Genomic DNA, 26,140 nt, shown 5'->3' with positions numbered 1-26,140 from the left:
AAATCACCTTGAGCTCTCCTATTTCCTTGTCGATCTTTTGATATATTCAAATCAGTTGAGGATGATATCAAAAATATGTCATATTTTGAAAAGTAGGATATGGTTTCATTGTTATGATGTTAGGCCATATATAGTTGGTTTTTAGTGTGCTATTACTATTTTCTTGTTGCCTTTTAAATAACCTTGAGCTCTTTACAATTTTCAGTGTATTGTATTCACTAGAAAAAGTTAGCTAAGCTGTTCTTTTCTAATGATTCACTGTACCCCCCATGGGGTGATTCACTCTGCCCCGGGTATGGGGCACAGTGGATCAATTTTTGAAATGTCTTAATTATTCAATAATTAATTAATGCATTTTAAATATTAACCTTATGAGGTATTTTATGATAGTAATAGACAATTGCCATTTTATCCATGTAAACAAGTAATAATATATATCAAGGAACGAAGTATAACTGGCACCTCACAAAATCTGATCCACTGTGCCCCACACCTCCCTCTACTTTTTGAAGGTTTCCAGACTTTGACTACCAAGTATGACTATGAAATTTTAATCTGAATTTTTTTGAGTTACTATAAACATGTGTCACATACATGCACTCTGGTCATCCCCATGGCATAGATTTCTGTAGCCTCCGACAAGGAGTAAAAATTTACTAGAATTACCTTATAAATTCTTTATTATAAATAGTATAGCCGGTCACATTGACCCCTATCTGGCCGACAGGATATTACAGAAAGTCCTAGTGGGCAGTAGCCTACATGAATATATATATTTAAAAAAAGTAAGCCTATATGCTGTACAACCAGAACATTTAAAATTTCAACATTCCTTCAAAAGTTGCAAAATATTGCACAATTCATATTATGTGGGTGTATGTGGGCGTGTGTGTGTGTGTATGTATGTGTGTATGTACATGTATATATATCCCAGTATAATGAGGCCTACCTAGTATAATGTCCATGCATAATGCAGCAACAACATGTGAGTGATACTTGATCTTCAGATAAACTATAATACGAATTGTTCGTAGTATTTACTTAAAGAAGTCCTAAAGAATTAAATAACAAAATTAGGCCTCCATAAAGATGTGAATGTCTCACAAGAAGACTTCCAATGAATACCTCCCACTCCTTCCAAAGTTTTGGATGCAAATCTATCATTAACTGTTCTGACATATTGTTCTTAGATAATAGGAGGCACTTCTAAATTAAAGAGATTGTCCGTGAAGAGAGAAAAAAAAAACTATATAAGTTAAAAGCTTCATTTCAACTTATATCTCAGTCCTAGGCCTCCATTAATTAGTCTAAACATTGTTCTTAAGGCAGGCATTTACTTTGGCCAGATTATCCTTGCAGGAGCAGCTTCTGATCATGTCAATGCATGCCTCTTCAAAATTTCTTTCCATAATCCACTAAAAATGTTATTATCCTGCTCACCAGGGGAGCAACCACATATACTTCTGCCCCCAGAAAAAAATCAGGGGGCTCATCCCCCTTCCCCCACCCACTGGAAAACAGATTATAAGAAAGATTCCTAGTGTAAAGTACATAAATATATAACATGAATATGCAGTACAACCTAAACGTTCCAAGACATTGTTTAAAAAATTTGCAAAATATAGCAATACTTCAAATCTAAGCAAATCTCCATTTTTCAATATTTCTCGAAGGGGAGGGGAAACCCCAGCCTAGACGACCATTTTAACCCCCCCCCACCCACTACAAAAGGATGATGGCACCCCTGAAGCCCTCTCTCTCTCTGTAAACTGTTCATAGATACGTGAAAAGAAATGTGTTACTCTCAAACCATGTATTCCAGATATGGACTTGATATGACAGCGATTCAGAAAGACATCTCATTGTTACTTGTTAGTTGATCAAATATTGTATGTATGTAATTTGTATGTACTTGTATATGTATTTGTATATGTATGTATGTATTTGTATAGAATATTGCACCAACCATTCATTCTCTTTAAGAAATTATCTATGCACATTGTTATCTAGTGTATAAAATAAGCGACAGGCGACACAATATGGTGTATGTAAATGCCTTCAGCCAAAAGAACTAAAGAAAGAAAAAAAAATTCAAAACATGCTCCGACAAGAAAAATCTGAAAGGTCTGGACTACATCATATTGAGGTTTATATTCCCCCGAGGGATTATACGCCAGCGAATTTAACTAGAGACCTGAATTTATACTAAAATAAAATATGCTAAATATACTATATTATCAACATCAAAATCAATACAGGTCACTATTCTGTACAAATTAACCAACGAGTCATATTCTGATGGTATCACAATTACCCACACCCCCACACTCACCCCCCCTCCTCTAACTGTTAGTGTGTGTTGAAGGTATATTGATTCAGAAGCTTTAATAATAGGTGGTTCAATGAACCACAGCAGCCTATATCCAGGGGCCCCCAAGGTTTGGTTCCGATGTTTTGAGTCCACGGATCACAACCGCCACTCAAGTAAGATAATCAGGCAGAACTGTCTGGTTGAATGTTTGGCTTTGTGTTGGCACTGTACTAATAGATGAAGCAGGGAGTTGTTATGGAACAACTCCCTGGATGAAGAGATTCAGCTTTCACTCTTGACCAGAGGCATTCTTTGAAGCCCTAGCTTAGCCACCCACTGTAATGGGGTTCTTATTCCCTTAGTTAATGAACTGTGAGAAAATGCATTGAAAGTGAAAGTGAAAAGTGTTGGTATCCAGGATTTCTGGGATGAGGGGCTCTGGCTGGGATACAACGTTATCGGTAGATAGATAGGTCTACCCAGAGGAAGCTTTAAGGAACTTGGCAAAGGTTCCACTTATGAATTTTGAATAAATATAACAGTAAAGTATTAAGTGAAAAATTGGTGAATTTATTTATGACATTTCTGTGTTACTTACTACAATAACTAAATTGGTCTTAGTTCTCTTACAATTTACCTCCACAAGGTGATTCTTCTGGGTTAAAAAATAAAATAATAATCAATTTATACACACCATACCTAAGAGGCAGGTAGTAAAATAGTGAAAATTCTTTGATACTGACAAATTGGCTGTTTAATAATAACAATTCCCTTTACCCCATTGCCAGCCTCTTCCCCAATTCCCTTTCCCAATTGCAACCCCTTCCCCAATTGCCACCCCTTCCCCATGCCCTTCCCCCATTGCCACCCCTTCCCCAATTCGCTTTCCCAATTTGCCACCCCTCCCCCACTTCCCTTTCCCCCATTGCAACCCTCTCACTAACTCCCTTTCCTCAATTGCCACCCCTTCCCCCACTGCCACCCCATTCCCCAAAAGTGATGCTGTGAATAGAATATTCAACCCTAGATAGCTTCAATAAGACAACAATAAGTATGCAAATATTCAAAATTTCAACCCAATTCTCCACATCTTCACTTACAAAATATATGTAGGAAATGTTTGTTTGCTGCAAAAGAAATCCATTCTTTTGTTCATGGACACACATTTTCTTTCGGATATACCTTTTCCATATTTGCTCAGCAGTGAGAGTCCAACCCCCCCCCCCCCAAAAAAAATATGATTAAAGATCCTGCCTATACTTTAAAATATTTTACAGCAAATGGTATGGAATGTGGATGACAACCACATAAAGAACTTTGCAATTCAAAGCTTTCTTGAACTCATCATGTAAAACATTTTACCTCTTTAGAAAGAACATGGTGAATGCAGGCAAAGAAACAAAACAAAAATTAACATTTACTCCAAAGCAACATAACAAATCAAACTAACTACAAAAGACAATTTGGAAACAATGTCTCTCAACCACTCAAAACTTCCCTCTCAAAATCAAGTAACAAAAACAACCTCGACTGCATGGTTACAAGACTTAAACTACCATAGCAACTAAAATATTTGCACATTTATAAAGTTAAAATATTAATCATCAAAGAAAGTGCCTTGAAAACAACATGTACTTGAGAGAAATCTAAACAGCAGCTTAGTCACACAATACAGCATAGATACCATGCTATGATTACCCAACAAAATGTAATAGTTGAACAAATCGAAAAATACTAGAATTACTGGTATAATTACAATTTACAATTTAACACTTCGGCATAGGATTGTATATCGTGCAAATGAATTAACCTAACAGATTCCTTGAAAATTTTTGTGCATTTTCGAAGGCTTTAAAGTGATTTGAAATATTTTACATTTTTTTTTTTTGATTAGAATAAATATACATTTGTCGGAAGATTTGAAATAGCACATTTTTTCCTTCACCGTACTATTTTTTTTTCTCCATTTTTTATTTTATATATTTTTTTATTCTGAGAGAAAACGTTAACTTTTCCCAGTCATAGTGAAATTTATAATGTGTTCTTCTTAGTTAATTCTGACAAAATTTTAAAGGAAAAAGTTGAAGAGACTTCACTGACAAATTTCAGAGCCATAAATCGACAAATTAATTACATGTAGTTAGACTGAGCACGAAGTCAAGCTTTGACATTCCGATAGACAAATTTCAGTATTTTCAAGTCGAATTTGGTCAACTTCACAAAAGTTTACTTTTGCCATGTGCCCGTTGTGTGTCTATCAATTATATAGTTTTTACAATCACTCTCGCTGATAACGTACCCAAAATTATTGCACCTCATAGTGCCAGCTTATAGTTCAGAACCAATATGCAGGCTGGAGAGAACACGAAGAGAGGGGATGGGGGAGGGAGAGAGGGCAGACCAATCGCCCACAAAAATACTTTAGGGGTGGAGTGGGGGAAAACGGTGGTACCCTCATTTCCATACATGATTATCAGTTAATATGTGGAGAATCTATAATAATAAGTGGAGAATCTATGACCTGTCACCTCAGAGCAAACGCAACCTCCTCCCCTACCCACCTAAAAATTTGTCTAACCAATAGGGTTTTTATTTAACCTGACCACAATAAAAATTTAAAATATATCTCTGTCAACATAAAATATTCATTGTGCTAGGCCAAAACATGCACTAATTTTACAGAAATCAAAATAATAGTATTCAGGGTTAAGAGGGGGGGGGGGGAGAATCATCAATATTTGCAGGCAATTGCTCTTGCTTGTCAGAGAGAGACATACCTGCCAGATGGAAATATAAACAAATGGGATGTTTGACTGGATCACTTCAAGTTTTCAAACAAGTCAAAAAGTTTCTGCATTTTTTCCCCTTCTTCTTCTTCTAATTTTGTGGTTGGATGGAGCAAGAAAAAAAAATGTGCCATTTGTAAATCAGTAACCTGGATAGAATACTAAAACACCTCAGGGACTACGCTGTAACAACCACTGAAACCATGGAATGTCAAGTACATCATAAACCCAACAGATAGTCTTTTTGGTCAACAATTCCTTACCTGGTCATCAAAATGATACCCTCCCTGTTCTTTTTTTTTTTCACTAAAAGAATGCTTATATAAAATGCAACTTCCTGTTACTTAACTTTCGAACAATTTATCACCTCAGATACTTTTCCATGAGACTAGTTTGTAAATTATGACATGCCAAAAGGATGTTGCAATTGTTTTAAAACTTTTGGCTCATTTTTCATTGAAAAGAAACCAAATCAGTCTTGCAAACGAAATGCATTGTTATGGAATCTTTGTAAAAGACATAACCTGGGTATCTGACCCCTTCCCCTTCCCCTCCCACCACCTAACCAAATTCTTACCCTAGTTTTGAGTAGGTCTCTCTAGTGTTCTAGCCAAGGGCACTCATATATAGTGCCTAATGTGCCTGATCTGGACTGCTCACAAATCTTTGAAATCAAAATTACATGACAGAGTGAATGCACAGTGCTCACATGCATAGGCGTAGGAGGCGGGGGGCTGCAGCCCCCCCAACCAAAATTTTTGGTGAAAATTCGGGCAATATGCTGATAATTTTTCGGGCACCTACTGAAAGAAGAATAATTTGCAATGTGTTTTTCAATGGTTAAACTGATATTATTATTATTATCGTGATTATTGTAACGACTTCCCAATAATTATAACCAATATGGAAGGGTAATAACACGGAAAATATAACCCAAATTTTCCGCGCGCTCAGCCTGCGTTGAACATCTTAGTGTGCACATCACATAGGCATTCATCGGTTAAAGGCATGTGATGTAATAACCGATGAATGCCCATGTGATATGCACATTAAGACGTTGAACGCGCGCGGAGCGCGCGAAAAATTTTGGTTATATTTTTCGGGCAAGTCGTTACAGCCCCCCCAAATCAAATTAGGCTCCTACGCCTATGCTCACATGCATTCAATCCAGCTGCATGATTGGCTCAAAGTTCTACTCCTTCAGTTTCTGTGAGCAACAGAAGAAACGAGTTTGAGAAGACATAAGCTAAGGTTCTTATAACACAGTTTGCTTTGACTTGGAGATTCTGACAATTCTTTCACAGTATCTCTCCTTCAATAGTCATGATCCAATGTACTTCATGTTGATCAAAACACATTTCGTGGAACCAGATCAAATATGACAGCTTCCACGTGATGTTTGCCATGTTCAAAAACAAGATTATCAGTAAATATGGTATGCTAAATGACACAAACTAGTTGTGATTCAGAATGTTTGACATTTAAAAGTCACTTCTTTAAAAACATACAAGACAGGTTTGGACAGATGGCAATGTATCCACAGCAGCCGAAAGGGTCTTGTTCTTGACACTTCCCTCTCTCAAAAAATTACTCTGTTGATAAGAAGTTTACATAAAAAATAAAAAAACAGGTGTTGGCTTATACCGGACTAATGTAAGTTCGACTTGGTAAAGATAAAGTAAATTCTACGGGATCTACAAGATACTGAGAGGTAACTCTTTTTTTTATGCCGAATTATTTCTGCATATTGCATTGGGGGTAACTAGGCCATTAAGGGGAGTTTGTGAGTGTGAGAATGGGGGAAGCAACAATTTAATATCCAATATGTATATTGGAGGGGGGTGGAGGGGGAGGGGAGAGGGTTGGTCATAATACAAGGGATGAAGTGGAGAGGGTATGGAAGGAATTTCTCCCAATAACCTGAGGCTTCCTTTAATATTTGATTTACATAAAACATCAAATTGTAATTAAAAGATATATCACTTGGTATGATCATCATGGTATTACTAATTACAAAAGTTAATAAAAAAATTGGAAAAAGCAAATCTGTTTCAGTAAAAAATAAAAACCACACACACACAAACACAAACAGTTTTAGCTATTGTTTCCAACATGTTTACAGATTTAACTCATGTTACATAATACATCAAGCACAGAAAATCCAATGTTTCAAAGTCATATACAAATACAAGGTGAAGGTAAGGTTACTTGTGGCATGGTTAAAGTATCGAGATTTCACAACGTTTGAAGTGGCTGTTTGTGTTTCATTAATACCACACTATAGGTTTTGATCGGATCCACTCAAGTTATTTGAGTAATCCACCCAAGTTACTTGAGTAATCCACTTAAGTTACTCGAGTAATCCACTCAAATTACTTGGGTAATCCACTACAGTTACTTGAATTATCCTCTCAACACTCAACTCAAAATTCAACACAGCTTTCTTTTTCCTTATAAAGTTTGCAAACAGCAGGTCTCTGTTTAGTCTCAGCATTGAATGACAATAATGACTTAAGCCCTGATTCCGATATGCAAAGTAGAATAGGCTAGGTAGCTCTGCTATGAAAGTGTGACAGTCTTCGTGTAAAACGATGTTTGTTTTGAAAAGCACTAGGCTGTTACAAGACCTTAAACATCTGTTCTGATATGAACCCCTACAAAGTAAAAAAAGAGATTCCGTTTTAAGCCTACGTGATGAAGAGAGAAATCATGTCGTTTAAATTCCTTTAAGATGAATTACCAAAAGATTGGAGAGAGAAATTCTGACCCCTATTGTCTATATCTCTATAGTTGCTGCAGTGATTAAATGTGATGGGTCATCTACTGGTCAATCCTTTTAGCTGGGGAGGAGTCCCTTGGTTTCATAGACACCGTCCTGCACTTGTCCTTCTTCCGTCATGAAGTAGGCCATTGTTGGTACTCTGGCGAGGGTACCTCTCTGAGGACTCATGCTTCTTAACCATCTTATGTACACAAAGATGAAGATGCCCACGATTATGAAGCAGAGGAGGAGCAGGTACTGGTTGGAGAGCCAGGGGTTCGGTGACTTTACCCAAGGGGGTTTATTCTGCTGCAAGGAACTCTGTTGAATCTCTCTGGAATGATTAAAAATAAAAGGATATAAAAGTCAGAAAAAGAAGTGATTCAAATTTTGGTCATACGATGTACAGCAGCATAAATGAGATGATATAGTATTCACAAATATAGTAGCAAGTATTAAGAAGAAAGGAGTTAATTCCATGACCATTCAAGTGTAGTGGTGAGGGTTTCACATCAGACTTGAAGTTAGTATGTAAACATACTTACAATCAAGCCAGTGTTGCTGTACTATAATAACCTTTAACCTTTAACCTGCTCATACTCTAACCTATGAATAAAATCCTAGTCTCTACTTATAAACAACTGAAGTCTTGTACCTGTAACTGTGACCGTGTAAACATAGTTCTGTGTAACACTGGTGTATCACTAACCCAAGTGGTAGAAACCTTGTCATGTGTAATACTAGTGTTTCACTTACCTAAGTGGTAGAAACCTTGTCCTGTGTAATACTAGTGTTTTCACTTACCTAAGTGGCAGAAACCTTGTCCTGTGTAATACAAGTGTTTCACTTACCTAAGTGGTAGAAACCTTGTCCTGTGTAATACTAGTGTTTCACTTACCTAAGTGGTAGAAACCTTGTCCTGTGTAATACTAGTGTTTCACTTACCTAAGTGGTAGAAACCTTGTCCTGTGTAATACAAGTGTTTCACTTACCTAAGTGTTATAAACCTTATCCTGTGCAATGCTGGTGTTTCACTTACCTAAGTGGTAGAAACCTTGTCCTGTGTAATACTAGTGTTTCACTTACCTAAGTGGTAGAAACCTTGTCCTGTGTAATACTAGTGTTTCACTTACCTCAGTGGCAGAAACCTTGTCCTGTGTAATACTAGTGTTTCACTTACCTAAGTGGCAGAAACCTTGTCCTGTGTAATACTAGTGTTTCACTTACCTAAGTGGCAGAAACCTTGTCCTGTGTAATACTAGTGTTTTCACTTACCTAAGTGGTATAAACCTTGTCCTGTGTAATACAAGTGTTTCACTTACCTAAGTGTTATAAACCTTGTCCTGTGCAATGCTGGTGTTTCACTTACCTAAGTGTTATAAACCTTGTCATGTGTAATACTAGTGTTTCACTTACCTAAGTGTTATAAACCTTGTCCTGTGTAATACTAGTGTTTCACTTACCTAAGTGTTATAAACCTTGTCCTGTGTAATACAAGTGTTTCACTTACCTAAGTGTTATAAACCTTATCCTGTGCAATGCTGGTGTTTCACTTACCTAAGTGGTAGAAACCTTATCCTGTGCAATGCTGGTGTTTCACTTACCTAAGTGGTAGAAACCTTGTCCTGTGTAATACTAGTGTTTCACTTACCTAAGTGGTAGAAACCTTGTCCTGTGTAATACTAGTGTTTCACTTACCTAAGTGGTAGAAACCTTGTCCTGTGTAATACTAGTGTTTCACTTACCTAAGTGGTAGAAACCTTGTCCTGTGTAATACAAGTGTTTCACTTACCTAAGTGTTATAAACCTTATCCTGTGCAATGCTGGTGTTTCACTTACCTAAGTGGTAGAAACCTTGTCCTGTGTAATACTAGTGTTTCACTTACCCAAGTGGCAGAAACCTTGTCCCGTGTAATACTAGTGTTTTCACTTACCTAAGTGGTAGAAACCTTGTCCTGTGTAATACTAGTGTTTCACTTACCCAAGTGGTAGAAACCTTGTCCTGTGTAATACTAGTGTTTCACTTACCTAAGTGGTAGAAACCTTGTCCTGTGTAATACTAGTGTTTCACTTACCTAAGTGTTATAAACCTTGTCCTGTGTAATACTAGTGTTTTCACTTACCTAAGTGGCAGAAACCTTGTCCTGTGTAATACTAGTGTTTCACTTACCCAAGTGGTAGAAACCTTGTCCTGTGTAATACTAGTGTTTCACTTACCTAAGTGGTAGAAACCTTGTCCTGTGTAATACTAGTGTTTCACTTACCTAAGTGGTATAAACCTTGTCCTGTGTAATACAAGTGTTTCACTTACCTAAGTGTTATAAACCTTGTCCTGTGCAATGCTGGTGTTTCACTTACCTAAGTGTTATAAACCTTGTCATGTGTAATACTAGTGTTTCACTTACCTAAGTGTTATAAACCTTGTCCTGTGTAATACTAGTGTTTCACTTACCTAAGTGTTATAAACCTTGTCCTGTGTAATACAAGTGTTTCACTTACCTAAGTGTTATAAACCTTGTCCTGTGCAATGCTGGTGTTTCACTTACCTAAGTGGTAGAAACCTTGTCCTGTGTAATACTGGTGTTTCACTTACCTAAGTGGTAGAAACCTTGTCCTGTGTAATACTAGTGTTTCACTTACCTAAGTGGTAGAAACCTTGTCCTGTGTAATACTAGTGTTTCACTTACCTAAGTGGTAGAAACCTTGTCCTGTGTAATACAAGTGTTTCACTTACCTAAGTGTTATAAACCTTATCCTGTGCAATGCTGGTGTTTCACTTACCTAAGTGGTAGAAACCTTGTCCTGTGTAATACTAGTGTTTCACTTACCTAAGTGGTAGAAACCTTGTCCTGTGCAATACTAGTGTTTCACTTACCTAAGTGGTAGAAACCTTGTCCTGTGCAATACTAGTGTTTCACTTACCTAAGTGGTAGAAACCTTGTCCTGTGCAATACAAGTGTTTCACTTACCTAAGTGGTAGAAACCTTATCCTGTGCAATGCTGGTGTTTCACTTACCTAAGTGGTAGAAACCTTGTCCTGTGTAATACTAGTGTTTCACTTACCTAAGTGGTAGAAACCTTGTCCTGTGTAATACTAGTGTTTCACTTACCTAAGTGGTAGAAACCTTGTCCTGTGTAATACTAGTGTTTCACTTACCTAAGTGGTAGAAACCTTGTCCTGTGTAATACAAGTGTTTCACTTACCTAAGTGTTATAAACCTTATCCTGTGCAATGCTGGTGTTTCACTTACCTAAGTGGTAGAAACCTTATCCTGTGCAATGCTGGTGTTTCACTTACCTAAGTGGTAGAAACCTTGTCCTGTGTAATACTAGTGTTTCACTTACCTAAGTGGTAGAAACCTTGTCCTGTGTAATACTAGTGTTTCACTTACCTAAGTGGTAGAAACCTTGTCCTGTGTAATACTAGTGTTTCACTTACCTAAGTGGTAGAAACCTTGTCCTGTGTAATACAAGTGTTTCACTTACCTAAGTGTTATAAACCTTATCCTGTGCAATGCTGGTGTTTCACTTACCTAAGTGGTAGAAACCTTGTCCTGTGTAATACTAGTGTTTCACTTACCCAAGTGGCAGAAACCTTGTCCCGTGTAATACTAGTGTTTTCACTTACCTAAGTGGTAGAAACCTTGTCCTGTGTAATACTAGTGTTTCACTTACCCAAGTGGTAGAAACCTTGTCCTGTGTAATACTAGTGTTTCACTTACCTAAGTGGTAGAAACCTTGTCCTGTGTAATACTAGTGTTTCACTTACCTAAGTGTTATAAACCTTGTCCTGTGTAATACAAGTGTTTCACTTACCTAAGTGTTATAAACCTTGTCCTGTGCAATGCTGGTGTTTCACTTACCTAAGTGTTATAAACCTTGTCATGTGTAATACTAGTGTTTCACTTACCTAAGTGTTATAAATCTTGTCCTGTGTAATACTAGTGTTTCACTTACCTAAGTGTTATAAACCTTGTCCTGTGTAATACAAGTGTTTCACTTACCTAAGTGTTATAAACCTTGTCCTGTGCAATGCTGGTGTTTCACTTACCTAAGTGGTAGAAACCTTGTCCTGTGTAATACTGGTGTTTCACTTACCTAAGTGGTAGAAACCTTGTCCTGTGTAATACTAGTGTTTCACTTACCTAAGTGGTAGAAACCTTGTCCTGTGTAATACTAGTGTTTCACTTACCTAAGTGGTAGAAACCTTGTCCTGTGTAATACAAGTGTTTCACTTACCTAAGTGTTATAAACCTTATCCTGTGCAATGCTGGTGTTTCACTTACCTAAGTGGTAGAAACCTTGTCCTGTGTAATACTAGTGTTTCACTTACCTAAGTGGTAGAAACCTTGTCCTGTGCAATACTAGTGTTTCACTTACCTAAGTGGTAGAAACCTTGTCCTGTGCAATACTAGTGTTTCACTTACCTAAGTGGTAGAAACCTTGTCCTGTGCAATACAAGTGTTTCACTTACCTAAGTGGTAGAAACCTTATCCTGTGCAATGCTGGTGTTTCACTTACCTAAGTGGTAGAAACCTTGTCCTGTGTAATACTAGTGTTTCACTTACCTAAGTGGTAGAAACCTTGTCCTGTGTAATACTAGTGTTTCACTTACCTAAGTGGTAGAAACCTTGTCCTGTGTAATACTAGTGTTTCACTTACCTAAGTGGTAGAAACCTTGTCCTGTGTAATACAAGTGTTTCACTTACCTAAGTGTTATAAACCTTATCCTGTGCAATGCTGGTGTTTCACTTACCTAAGTGGTAGAAACCTTGTCCTGTGTAATACTAGTGTTTCACTTACCTAAGTGGTAGAAACCTTGTCCTGTGTAATACTAGTGTTTCACTTACCTAAGTGGTAGAAACCTTGTCCTGTGTAATATTGCACCTAACGTCCACTGTACCTCCTTGTCATGTATGAGACTGGCTGTACGGAGATATTTGTAACCTCTTGGAAACTTAAAGCCTTCGTGAAGAACTGTAGTAATCCATGCTGACTTAAAACACTGAAATCTATTGGTGGAGATGGGGGAAAAAATGTTAACTAGCTTTTGAATCATTATCAGGCAATAAGAAACTTCACCGTCTTATCACAGTTTGGAACACTTAATTGCACAGGTAGGATGATGCAATTCCTGGAACAAACTCCTTCACAATCTACTGTAGGGATATTTGCAAATGTAGAATATGGATAGTTGGAAGAAAACTTTAATACTGCAATAACTGCATATAAATGATACAAAGTTTATATACTTTGTTGACAGATCTCATTCATTACATTTCTTCGGGGTTGAGATCTTCACAACATTTCCCTCTGCAAGTGTTTGTGTTAAAAGATGAAGTACATAGGAAATAAAGGAAAATAATATGTGGAAAAACATCATAACTTCATAGTCTGAAAAATCGGTTTAAATACTTGAACGTAAAACTCTACACAAGTAGATGGCTCAAACATCTATCGGTTAGGGCTTGACATGCAAGAGGGACTGCGAGAGTTTAGAATTGAGCTTAGTGTTTGTGTTAACTTGTAAATTTAAACAAGTATACAGTAAAACTCAATGCAGTGAAATTATTTATACCTGTAGTGAAATTATCAAAATATTAATAATTAGATGAGAAAGACAATTTACTACTGTAGCTTGACTTTTTAAACCACCTCTTATTATTCTGACAGTTTTAATACTCAAAAACAAAAGAAATCCATCAATAATTTACTACTGTAGCTTGACTTTTCAACCACCTCTTATTATTCTGATGGTGGTCTTACTCAGAAAAAGAAAGAACTCCATCAATAATTTAATTCCATAGTTACTTCTCTTAAGCTGAAGAATATCACTGTTCTCAATCTGGTAAGAAGCTGCTTAGTGTTACTATAGCGATAAACTAAATCATTCTATTGGGCTCAGGAGGGGGGAGGGGGGAATTGGCAGTATTAACTGTAGGAAATGCATTGAATATAACAGTTAATTCTTGCCAACTCTGGAAGGCAAAGTGAAAGGAGCATTTGTGAGGCATCCCATTTGGGAGGGATTTTGGAATTTAAATTTCCAAAGCTAATTATGAAGTCAAACAGACAACTAACTGAGAGATAAAGTCTCTATCAAAGAGCAAAACAAAATAATTGGCTACAACAGGATTTCAACCTATGATACAAGTATAATAATCCTTCCCTCTAAAAACAATTAGTGTTGCTTTTGCTTGTTCTTGAGCTGAGCAAGGCTATTATCAGGGGCACCCTGACACAGTCTCTGTAAGAAACTGCTTGTGTTATTATAGCGGTAAACTAAATAACTCAACTGGGCTCAAGAGCGGGTCGGGGGGAGGGCTGTTATCAGGGCCACACTGGCACAGTCTCTGTATCAACTATTAACCCAAACAAGCAAAATAATAGGGACAGCTACCTTGATAAGGAATGCAAGAACGAAGGGTGAATCAGACATGAGTCAATGTAAACATAAATGGGGAGGCTAGACTTGGGGGAGGGGGAGGAAGGGGGAGAAAAACAAAGGGAGAGGTTTCTAAAAGGGACGACAGAGAAACGAAAGAGAACAAGAGACAAGTAGAGATTTATGATACTCACTTGATCCTAAACTCATCTGCTTTTGAGTAAAGTCCTTTCTCATAATGTTCCTTTAGCAAAGACCATCTTGTTGCACAGTAATTCTGAAAGACAAGAAAATATAATTCAAAGTTCTCAATTTCATAATCGTCCTTATCATAAACTTTGATCTACAGTGGCACACTAAATCTTTACATTTTATCATCAGGTTTTGCAACATTTTGTGTTACTCATAGGGATTTTGACTAACAGGCTCTGGGCTGATAAGGTCACTGGTTTGAATCACAATTCTAGCCTGAAATTTCTTTGCTCTCTGCAGGGTTGACTTTTTATAAATTGATAATTTAACAATGGCTCTGCAAGAGATCAAAACGAAACGGTTCCAGGTAGTATGCCAGATACTGTGCACAAAAGGAGCCCGGATACAGGAATACATTGCGGTTCTGATCATTTGAGACATGGTGAATTATTTAAGGTTGTTATATTTCTTGTGAGTAATTAATGTTTGTATGCATTGAGGCAGCTGCTTGAGGTTGGTCAGATATGAAAATAACCTTCAAATATTACACAGCATCATAACATTATTTACACAGCATCATAACAATATTACACAGCATCATAACATTATTGCACAGCATCATAACATTATTACACAGCATCATGACATTATTACACAGCATCATAACATTATTACACAGCATCGTAACATTATTACACAGCATCATAACATTATTACACAGCATCATGACACAGCATCATAACATTATCACACAGCATCATAACATTATTACACAGCATCATCACATTATTACACAGCATCACAACATTATTACACAGCATCGTAACATTATTACACAGCATCATAACATTATCACACAGCATCATGACATTATTACACAGCATCATAACATTATTACACAGCATCATGACATTATTACACAGCATCATGACATTATTTCACAGCATCATAACAATATTACACAGCATCATCACATTATTACACAGCATCATGACATTATTACACAGCATTATAACATTATTACACAGCATTGTAACATTATAACACAGCATCGTAACATTATTACACAGCATCATGACATTATTACACAGCATCATGACATTATTACACAGCATCATGACATTATTACACAGCATCATAACAATATTACACAGCATCATCACATTATTACACAGCATCATGACATTATTACACAGCATTATAACATTATTAAGCATTGTAACATTATAACACAGCATCGTAACATTATTACACAGCATCATCACATTATTACACAGCATCATGACATTATTACACAGCATCATAACATTATTACACAGCATCATGACATTATTACACAGCATCATGACATTATTACACAGCATCATAACAATATTACACAGCATCATGACATTATTACACAGCACCATATATTACACAGCATCATCACATTATTACACAGCATTATAACAATATTACACAGCATCGTAACATTATCACACAGCATCGTAACATTATCACACAGCATCATAACATTACTACACAACATCATCACATTATTACAAAGCATCATAACATAATTACACAGCATCATAACAATATTACACAGCATCATCACATTATCACACAGCATTGTAACTTTATCACACATTATCATAACATTATTACACAGCATCAAAACATTATTACATATCATCATAACATTATTACACAGCATCATAACATTATTACACAGCATCAAAACAAGTTTACAAAGCATTATAACATTATTACACATCATCATAACATTATAACATGCATCATAACATTATTACACAGCATTATCACATTACTACACAGCATCATCACGTTATCACACAGCATTGTAACATTATCACACATCATCGTAACATTATTACACATCATCATAACATTATTACACAGCATCGTAACATTATTACACATCATCATAACATTATTACACAGCATCGTAACATTATCACACAGCATCGTTACATTATCACACATCATCGTAACATTATCACACAGCATCGTAACATTATCACACAGTATCGTAACATTATCACACATCATCGTAACATTATCACACAGCATCGTAACATTATTACAGCATCGTAACATTATCACACATCATCATAACATTATTACACAGCATCGTAACATTATTACAGCATCGTAACATTATTACACATCATCGTAACATTATTACAGCATCGTAACATTATCACACATCATCATAACATTATTACACAGCATCGTAACATTATTACAGCATCGTAACATTATTACACATCATCGTAACATTATTACACAGCATCGTAACATTATCACACAGCATCGTAACATTATCACACATCATCGTAACATTATTACACAGCATCATAACAGTGTTACACAGCATTATGACATTATAACACAGCATCATAACATCATTACATTGTTATGCATCATTGATCACACAAAGACACCTTCCCACATTTCGTAACCAAATGAAGGTTAATGAATAGTTAGAAAAATAGTAGTAGACACATTTAACAGCAAAGTGAAACCTCACTCCTAAGTAGAGATTTTCTCTTCACTATCTAAACTGAAACTTGATTGATTGATGTTTTAACTAGGCCAACGACCTACATTTTGATGGGAATAAATGTGATTTCACTCTCGACCCGCATCGAGAAATGTGTCAATATTGACTTGAAAACAAGTTAGTTTCGAGATTTTCTTGATCGATACATGGTAGCCATATTTCATGTCCTATCAACAAATCCATCAATGATTCCACAAATATAGTGCTTTAGTACTTTATCAGGTTCTTTCACATAAATATAGTCAGTTGGGGTAAAAAAAAACAAGGGGGTAGTTGGGTTAAAAAAAAACAACCCCTTTTTATAGAAGGGGAATATTTAGCTAAAGTTCCAATTTATTTTGGGTGATAGTCCTATATGTCTAGTTTATTATTATATAATTTCTGGAACTCTATGTCACTTCGCTGCCAATCACCGCTTCGAATCAAGCGAATGCTAAAATAGCGAAATTTGAAGTTTGTACCACATATCCGAAACTTTCTCCTACATACCCAGCTTATATGATGTGGAGATTATTCCAGCAGTTACAGCATAGCAGTTAGTGATATTACACTCCCCCATGGTAGAATTACTCCAACTTCATTCACGCTGCATGTGGGGCCCTTGTTTTTTTTTACCCCCAAAAAATGATGCGAATGGGGTAAAAAAAAAACAAGTACTTTCCGGCTCCAATGTACTCCCTATTTTGCCTGAATGGATACATTTTTCCATAATGTTGATTTTAGAGGTTAGGCAAATAGTTTTCATGTCTGTCATGTGTCAAAAATGTTAAATAATTGGGCAAAAGTAACTGAAATTGGCTCAACTGTAATGTTTCTACTATATGACACCACATTTGTGTAGCATCATATACACACTGTACAGTATGAATATGGCTGAGCATGACATATGACACGAGCCATCCATAATTACGAATTAAGACAATTTCACAATTTTTTTCCTTTTTCATGTAAAGGTAGAAGCTCATACTTAGATGTAATTATATGCAAACATGATTTTAAGATACATTCATGAAGAAAATAGCTGTTTTATAGCATTGTTTTTTTTTACCCCGGCATTGTTTTTTATACCCCGAATTAAGCAAATTTTGGGGGTAAAAAAAAACAACACTTTTCGCAAAAAACGACACTTTCCATTTACAAAAAAGTTATTTTTATTAGATTTTCTCTAAAAGAATCCCACTCCACACACTTGAACATTGGAACCGAAACAATACCTCTTACTCATCAATTTTTAGAGCAAACTTTAGGTAAATTGTTTTTTTTTTACCCCACTTGACTACAGTATATGACACTTTACATACTTAAAATTTATGTTCCACTTAAACTGTTTTTAAATGTACAGGCATATTTATCAATGTAATTAATGTTTTGAATTTTGTTATATTGTTTTAACCTTTGGAAATGCTTTCCTCAAAATGATACCCTAAAACAGTGGCCACATATCTTGCTTTAATGGACATGTTGCCCTTATAGGTCAAATATACTCTTCCAATGGAATCTGGTTTGATGTAACATCTATTTATTTTATACCCAGTAAGTACATTAACCCATATAATACCATTTTACAGTTACTCAATTGTAGCAGTTTATTAAACTAACGTTAAATGCTTGTCTATTTGATCATAATATTTGATACTAAAAGCACTGAATTTTTTATTTGATACTGATTTTTGATATTTGATAATTATTTTGATATTTGATGATTTGATATTTGATACTTATTTGATACTGAAAGCAAGACAGCTCATGCACTAAACTAGTACTTCCTAAATGCTTTAGATTTGAAACATCAGACTGATAGAAATTTTGGATCCAACTAGGTCAGAGCTTCACAAAATGTGGCCTGCTGGACAAATCTGGGAATTGAAGGATCTCAATCTGGCCCCCTCCCTCCCCCTCACCAAGAAAAGCTGCCAACAACCTTACTCTTAAGATGATACACTTGAGCACATTACTGCTATATCATGCACCTTCCTCAGCTAAGGTACAGTGAGATTTTGGTTCACCTTGACCTAAATTGTTAAATAACCAAGGTTTCTTTCTGGCCCTCGTAGAAAATTACCTGATCTGAGGTTGACATTTTCTTGATAAATTGCACTTTTCATAGGGTTTTCAATTTTGTCAGTTAATATCCTTCAATGACCTTTGACCTACACAGACAAACATTCCTTCTACTCATCTTGGGACACCAAATACAATTTGAGTAAATCATCGCTGTACAGAAAGTAGTACATCAGATATATATTTGGGTGAATCTGTTCAAGTTTGTCCTACTTAAAGATACCATGTTTTACAAGGTTTCTAACTTTTCATTCTCTATTGACCTATGAATATTGTAAAGTACTCTGGACAATAAATGCATTTTGGTTAATCAATGCAATGAGCAACATTATTAAAAACATCTGGTATTGATTTGGGTGAAACTTTTACATAGTACACACAGCTGTTTTGTCCAAGATGAATCTAATGCATCTGCCAAGTGTTTAAAGAATCAGATTAAAATTGATAACATTTCCATACGTATCTGTAGCAGACCAGCTTATTCGAAATTAGATTATAACAAAAAAAGATCACTGCTTACCATAAAGTATAGATTGAACGATGTTAAATTTCTAATAATTTTTCAGAACCATTTGAAATAAAAACGTTGATCACTTAGGGTACACTGACACTCTGAAAACAAAAGTAAATGTGAAAAACATTCAACTAAATAAAGGAAGTCCTAAATTGCATTAGAGGTTGTTTTTTTTGGGGTGGGGGTGTTGGGGGGGAGCAATTTTAAGAGCTCACCTTTGCAGCTTTTCGAAACTGGTCATATTCATAGACGCCACCTATCCTCAGCACGTCTTCCATGCAGTACCAGTACTCCGAAAAGCCATAGAACTCACTATTGTTGAACCTAACGCTAGGCTGGAAGATACCATTAAATGAACAGGGTTCTTTCTCACATGGCACTGTCAAGTTCAAGAGAGGTTTCAGTCTGTCCTGACATTTATCGTAATCCCCTGAACCTTTCAGGAAAATATCTTTCTTGTCAAAAGAAATGGTGTCTTCCAGACTCTTTGGTAAGCATGGATCCAAGAGCGGATTTGCTGATGATGTTCCTCTCCTATCCAGAGGGCTGTCACTAAAGAGGAAAAAAATACATCAAACTTTCTTCAGAATTTTGTCCTTATTGTGGTAGGATGGACCTAATTAACTACGAGGGACATGAACAAGTATAACGTCAATTGACAATGGTATTGCCTTAAAATAGATAGTTATGTGTCATCAATACTGTCGCCAAAACTGAATATGATAAAGAGGTATAATAAGTGGCTGTGATAGTGTGAAACATATCTTGAACAGGAAAATAAATCCCCCTTGTTAACTGCAACTCTTTGGTAGGAGAGAAAAAAAAGGTGAAAATTTAGAGGTGAAGATGGTGATATTCTGAGGCATTTTTAGGCAATAAATTAGGTCCACATGCAAGGTTATACTGATGACTAGTTAACAAAAACAATTATGGGGTTGAATGGGGGGAGGGGGTTTTACCCTCATCTACCCCTTGATCTTTCTGCACCTGGTTCTTTGAGATGGAGAAACAACAATCTCAGAGAGAGCGAGAAGCTTCAATCTCTCCAAACATAATCCCCTCTCGATAATCTCTTGAGAGTTGGAAATTCCTTTTCAAGTTCAAGTCATGTGATTCAGAGATCTTTTCATTACCACTAACCATTCCTTAAGGAATTCTTAAAGCTTTCTCATCCTATAACAATCCTCAAACAAATGACACATTAGATACAAAAGTAATGGATGGGCTTAGCCAAAAATCTCTATAATCAACTCAACATTTAGATCAAGACGATGAGGAGTAAAGTCTACCATCAATTCGAAGATTCAATATGTTAGATATCCCTTAGACCCACTTGTTAGATATTGATAACACATGTCCTTAACTTAAAGATATAGTAATTCCACTCCCGACGTCTACGAGATACGGTAGTTTACCTGTCCTCTGTACCTCTCGTCCCGTTGAAGAGTAACTTCTCGTATCGATGACGGGCTGCATTGCCGCCATAGCCGAGGAATGTTGTAACATAGACTCTGTAGACGTGATCAGACTCGTGTTGGTGGCAACCCAGGTTGAATTCGGCAATGTGACCTTTGGCCAGAAGTTCCTACGCATCCAGGAGACAAATGGCAAACACATCCTTCACAATATGAAAACCCAAGTTGGTCCTAAAACATACTGTACAAGAAACATTGTTCCTAGGACTGGCTATTTCTTGCAATGTTTTGATTAAAGACAAATGTGATCAATTATATATTGATAAGGAATGAACAACATGAAAAATACTGTAAATTTAAAAGAGAAATTTTAAGCTAGAGGCAGAGTTGCAACCGCTTCCTGACAATGTGGTTTTGGATCATTATAAGTTATGTGCTATGTACTTTAGGCAAACAACCATTTACCACTCAGAACAAAGACATCACATAGAACATTACGCAGCCAAAGATGGCAATCATCACCTTGTTAGTAAATTCAATCTTCTGAGGAACTTCAAAGGCAATCTGAGCTGAGCCTCCTCCCATATCCAACACACCGACAGTACGTTTCCTGACCAGCCTTCCATCCCCGGGAATATCTATGGCTACTTTGTAAGGATCTAATAAATAAATGAACAAAACAAAGGAAAGAAATGTAATATTATTAAATATTGACTTTCTACTCCTACATAATAATGGGGGGGGGAGGGGGGGCAGGGGAGTAGATGTAGCTCACAATTAATTTTCCATAGTAGGAATAGGATATGAGAAAAGGATTGGGTTGCCATATTTATTCCTTTCAAAAGTGGGATACCTCATCCTGGGGAGGTCTATGGGGAGGAGATAACTCTCTCTTCATATTGTGAAATACCTGCAATATCGTTAGTGAGTGCTACTACTTGTTACAAAAAAATATGTAAGCCCACTTCAAAGCAGTCTTTCCCCATCAAGCTTGTGGAGCTAATGTGCATCCATCAATGTTTGTTTGTTGAAAAATGCCACATATAGTGATGTCTATACTAGATGTGTACTCTTGTTAGTTTGCTTTATCTTAAAAACATTGATATTTTTTAACACCACAGAAACCTTAGAATATCACAACAACTAAGTTTGCTTGCAGACAATATATTTCGTTCCAAAAAAGGGGACGATCTCGATTAATCATCGAGAAGCAAGAGGAAAGTGAAATCCAAAATTCATACCAGATTCATCATGATTAAATCTGCCCAGAACGTAATTAATTCCAATCCAGGCATAGACACCCTCCTGTTTGCCACTGATAATTTCCACACTACTGTCAGAGAACAGGAAGTTGTAATGTTGAGGCACACCTTCCCTTAATCTGCTAAGTAAATTATCTTGCTTACTATAAAATGAAGAAACAAGAAAATTTTCAAAGTGATGTTAAAAGTCTGCTGAAGAAGAGAGACAGAAAAATTATTATATTAGTAAATGACCAACGATAACTGACTGTGAGGTTACAAATAAAGTGGAAAAAGAGCAAAGAAGGATTTGGTTAGAACAGGATTCAAAATGTTCAGTGACCTAAGGGTTATACATCCTGTGCTCTACCGACTGACTTATCCAGCCCTGCCCTCTACCAACTGACTTATCCAGCCCTGTGCTCTACCAACTGACTTATCCAGCCCTGTGCTCTACCAACTGACTATCCAGCCCTGTGCTCTTACAACTGACTTATCCACCCCTTCACTCCACCCATTGACTTATCCAGCCCTGTGCTCTACCAACTGACCTATCCAGCCCTGTGCTCTTATAACTGACTTATCCACCCCTTCACTCCACCCATTGACTTATCCAGCCCTGTGCTCTACCAACTGACCTATCCAGCCCTGTGCTCTTATAACTGACTTATCCACCCCTTCACTCCACCCATTGACTTATCCAGCCCTGTGCTCTACCAACTGACCTATCCAGCCCTGTGCTCTTATAACTGACTTATCCACCCCTTCACTCCACCCATTGACTTATCCACCCCTGTGCTCTACCAACTGACCTATCCAGCCCTGTGCTCTTATAACTGACTTATCCACCCCTTCACTCCACCCATTGACTTATCCAGCCCTGCACTCTACCAACTGACTTATCCAGCCCTGTGCTCTACCAACTGACTTATCCAGCCCTGTGCTCTACCAACTGACTATCCAGCCCTGTGCTCTACCAACTGACTTATCCAGCCCTGTGCTCTTACAACTGACTTATCCACCCCTTCACTCCACCCATTGACTTAACCGGCCCTGCGCTCTACCAACTGACTTATCAAGCCCTGGGACTTTTCCAGCCCTGGGCTCTACCAACTGCCTTATCCAGCCCTGCACTCTACCAACTGACTTATCCAGTCCTGGGCTCTACCAACTGACTTATCCAGTCCTGGGCTCTACCAACTGACTTATCCAGCCCTGGGCTCTACCAACTGCCTTATCCAGCCCTGGGCTCTACCAACTGACTTATCCTGGTTTAGTTGGTAGTAATCCCTGTATAGCCATTACCTTGCTCTGGGTGTCACATGACCTTGCATACAGTGTAAACCAGGGATCACACCTAAAGTTTGATCAATATAATCCAAAAAGCAGCAGGGAAGGGATTTCACAAGAAATTGTGCTTTGTTTTTCTTGGAGGAGGTCAGAATTTCCTTCCTGTATTAGGTTTCCAAGAGTCAAACTTTTCCAAGTCTCGGACCCAAGCGGCTGCCACTCCTTAATACAAGAGTACACCATTTTAAGTCTTCCACCACGAAAGAGAAAGTTATAAAGTGAGCAACGTAATTCACCTTTGTGGAAGCATTCTCATGCCAGCTGTTGCTAAAATGTAAAGTGGTGTTTCATGGTGCTTTGATGCTGGAATGTGTTTAGCTGCATAGTCTAGCAGATTCTTTACATATCCATCTACCTTCTCTGGGAAGTCAGCCAGGCTGGAAATCCCTGTGGAGAGAGGAGCAAGTACGATAATATACAATTGTGTCATTTTAACGTGAAGTCTCTAAATCATTACAGGCATGCCTGAAGCCAAATAACCTTCACATATGTTAATGTCTTGACTTTCTGATATAATTTCTTGTCATACTGCCAGATTTTACAAAGAAAACTTATTTTTCTTCATTCTTTTTTTTCTGTTTTATTTCTGCTTATTCAATGAATAATTTTTTTCCCAATGAAAGGTAGGGAAAAAGAGTAAAAAGGCTAAATGAGGGAAGCAATTATCAACCAAATAGACTTCTGTCATGCTGATAATGTTAGTGTAATGGACGTTATCTTTATCCTTAGTTTCATAACTGTTCACCTACTTCTAGAGCCTGAAAACACTCTTAAGTGATTGACAGTTCTCTTGTCGACAATTACTGGATGCTTTAGTGCAGAATTTTAATCCTGGCATCAAACAGTTCAATAAAGAAAAAAGGTTTGAGTACTAGTTGTGTTGATGTAGCTATTCCTGTACAGGTACTCAGTATGAAAATATGACAAGTCTCTTAAATTCCCTTTATGACTAAAACTGATTAAAATTCTAATAACACCAACTAAAATTTGTCTCGCACTAATTGAAATGCATTTTGTCTACAGTCTTCCCATTTGTCTTTTCAAAATAGTTTTTTCTTTCCTCGGTCTTAGAAAAATATGTGCATTTTTACCTTTATTATAATTTAAAATCAAATTATAGATTATTTATACCTGGTTTGATTTTCTTGACGACAGGATTCCGCTCTTGATCCCTCATCTGCTGAATATGCAGGAGTTCATTAGATTTACCTGTATGCTGAGGCCAGAAATAGACAAATACCCTAGATCCACTTGATCCCATATCAATGACGATGCCATAATAAAGGTTGTCATCGTCAGTATTTGTCACCTCAATGTGTTCATATTTTCTGGCATATTCCCTAAAGACAGCATCCTTTTCATGGTGCTGTGATAGCGTTTCATGGGCCAGATATGTAAAAATGAGAAACAGGCTTACAACAATCAAGAGAACAGCAATACGTCTTTGCCTGCTAGGCTTGCGTACACTAATCTGCCAAACAGTTGGAAAAGTCATTCGAAAACTGCTGTGAAAAGAATCAAATAAGGCATGTCAAAAATTATTTAAATAAATATTATAACTAGTTATAACCAGAGATGCAGCATTGTACTTCCAGGTACCGCATACCCATTCACTGAAGACAGATGGCCACCACTCAGTCACATTCTGATGGCTGTTCCTCCACTAAGAAAGTTTGGCCTGACTTTAATATTTCTTACTGCTTTGATCTAATTTAATGCAACAAATGAGCTAAAATTAAAGTTTGGTTCAGACAGGAGGGGTTAGGGAGTCCTGAGCTGCAATGACTGGATGATGATAACCACTCGAAACTCTACTGTACATATCTGCATAGGATACTCTATACAGTCTGCACATTTATGTCTAAAGCCTAGGCTAACGTCAAGCCAGCCTCACGTTTGGTCATAACTTTTTTTCGATCGGAACAAGGAAATTCTTTTTCGTGATTGAAATATATTTTGGCTTAAAGTACGAATACTAATGGCAGATAACAAACATTCTAACAAGCAATTGCAACTTTACCGGGCCATATGCTGATATCATTTCACATCAAGTTTCGAATCTTCGGTCATTAGGTGTGTGGCCTACAGAAAACTTGCCACAAACGACAACTCCGCGATCAGAGAGAAATCGGACACCTTTTAAATATCCTTTGAAATTTTCTCCTCGACTTAATTAGTATTTTTTCCTCCTCTACTTGTTAACGACGTCTGAGCTGCATCAGGACACTATTTGCTGACAACTGCATAAAATGTTTTCCTTGACATGGTACTGTAGTATTGTAAAGGCTCACAGTTGTACAGTAACAAATACATACGTTTCTCACGTAAGTTCCGTTACAGTCAAATGTACAAGTTGGTTAGTTGTGCTGATCTGTTTTGAGTAACGTGTACTACAGACACGGACTTAGTTGTACTTCAAACTTAGAAATTTGCTGCCAGTAGTAAACACATCTTGCTCAAAGAAATAGTTTGTACTTCAAGTTTCAATAAAAAATATTTTTAAACACAATTTTTTATTTAAATAATACTATGCATTATGATTGATGCTAAAAATTATC

At 36.9% G+C, this 26,140-nt stretch overlaps 1 protein-coding gene across 2 annotated transcripts; it reads right to left on the bottom strand.

Moving 5' to 3' along the window:
• Nucleotides 1-2,860: 2,860 nt before the first annotated feature.
• LOC139968035 (ectonucleoside triphosphate diphosphohydrolase 4-like) lies at nt 2,861-25,943 on the bottom strand. Of its 2 annotated transcripts, none has more exons than XM_071972332.1 (10): nt 25,603-25,943; nt 24,714-25,087; nt 23,819-23,969; nt 22,233-22,396; nt 21,514-21,650; nt 20,992-21,161; nt 19,792-20,128; nt 14,438-14,520; nt 12,709-12,870; nt 2,861-8,192 (listed from the first exon to the last, which is right to left on the bottom strand). In XM_071972332.1, the coding sequence occupies exons 1-10, from the start codon at nt 25,608-25,610 to the stop codon at nt 7,934-7,936; spliced, it is 1,845 nt and encodes a 614-aa protein (XP_071828433.1). In that variant the 5' UTR covers nt 25,611-25,943; the 3' UTR covers nt 2,861-7,933. The 2 variants fall into 2 exon arrangements, with proteins under 2 accessions (XP_071828433.1, XP_071828434.1); XM_071972333.1 differs by having other exon boundaries at nt 24,714-25,084.
• Between the last annotated feature and the right edge of the window lie 197 nt (nt 25,944-26,140).

The sequence above is a fragment of the Apostichopus japonicus genome, chromosome 5, assembly GCF_037975245.1.
Source record: "Apostichopus japonicus isolate 1M-3 chromosome 5, ASM3797524v1, whole genome shotgun sequence".
Lineage (NCBI taxonomy): Eukaryota > Metazoa > Echinodermata > Holothuroidea > Aspidochirotida > Stichopodidae > Apostichopus > Apostichopus japonicus.
Note: the sequence above shows the minus strand (reverse complement) of the source record. Positions and strands in the feature narration are given on the sequence as shown.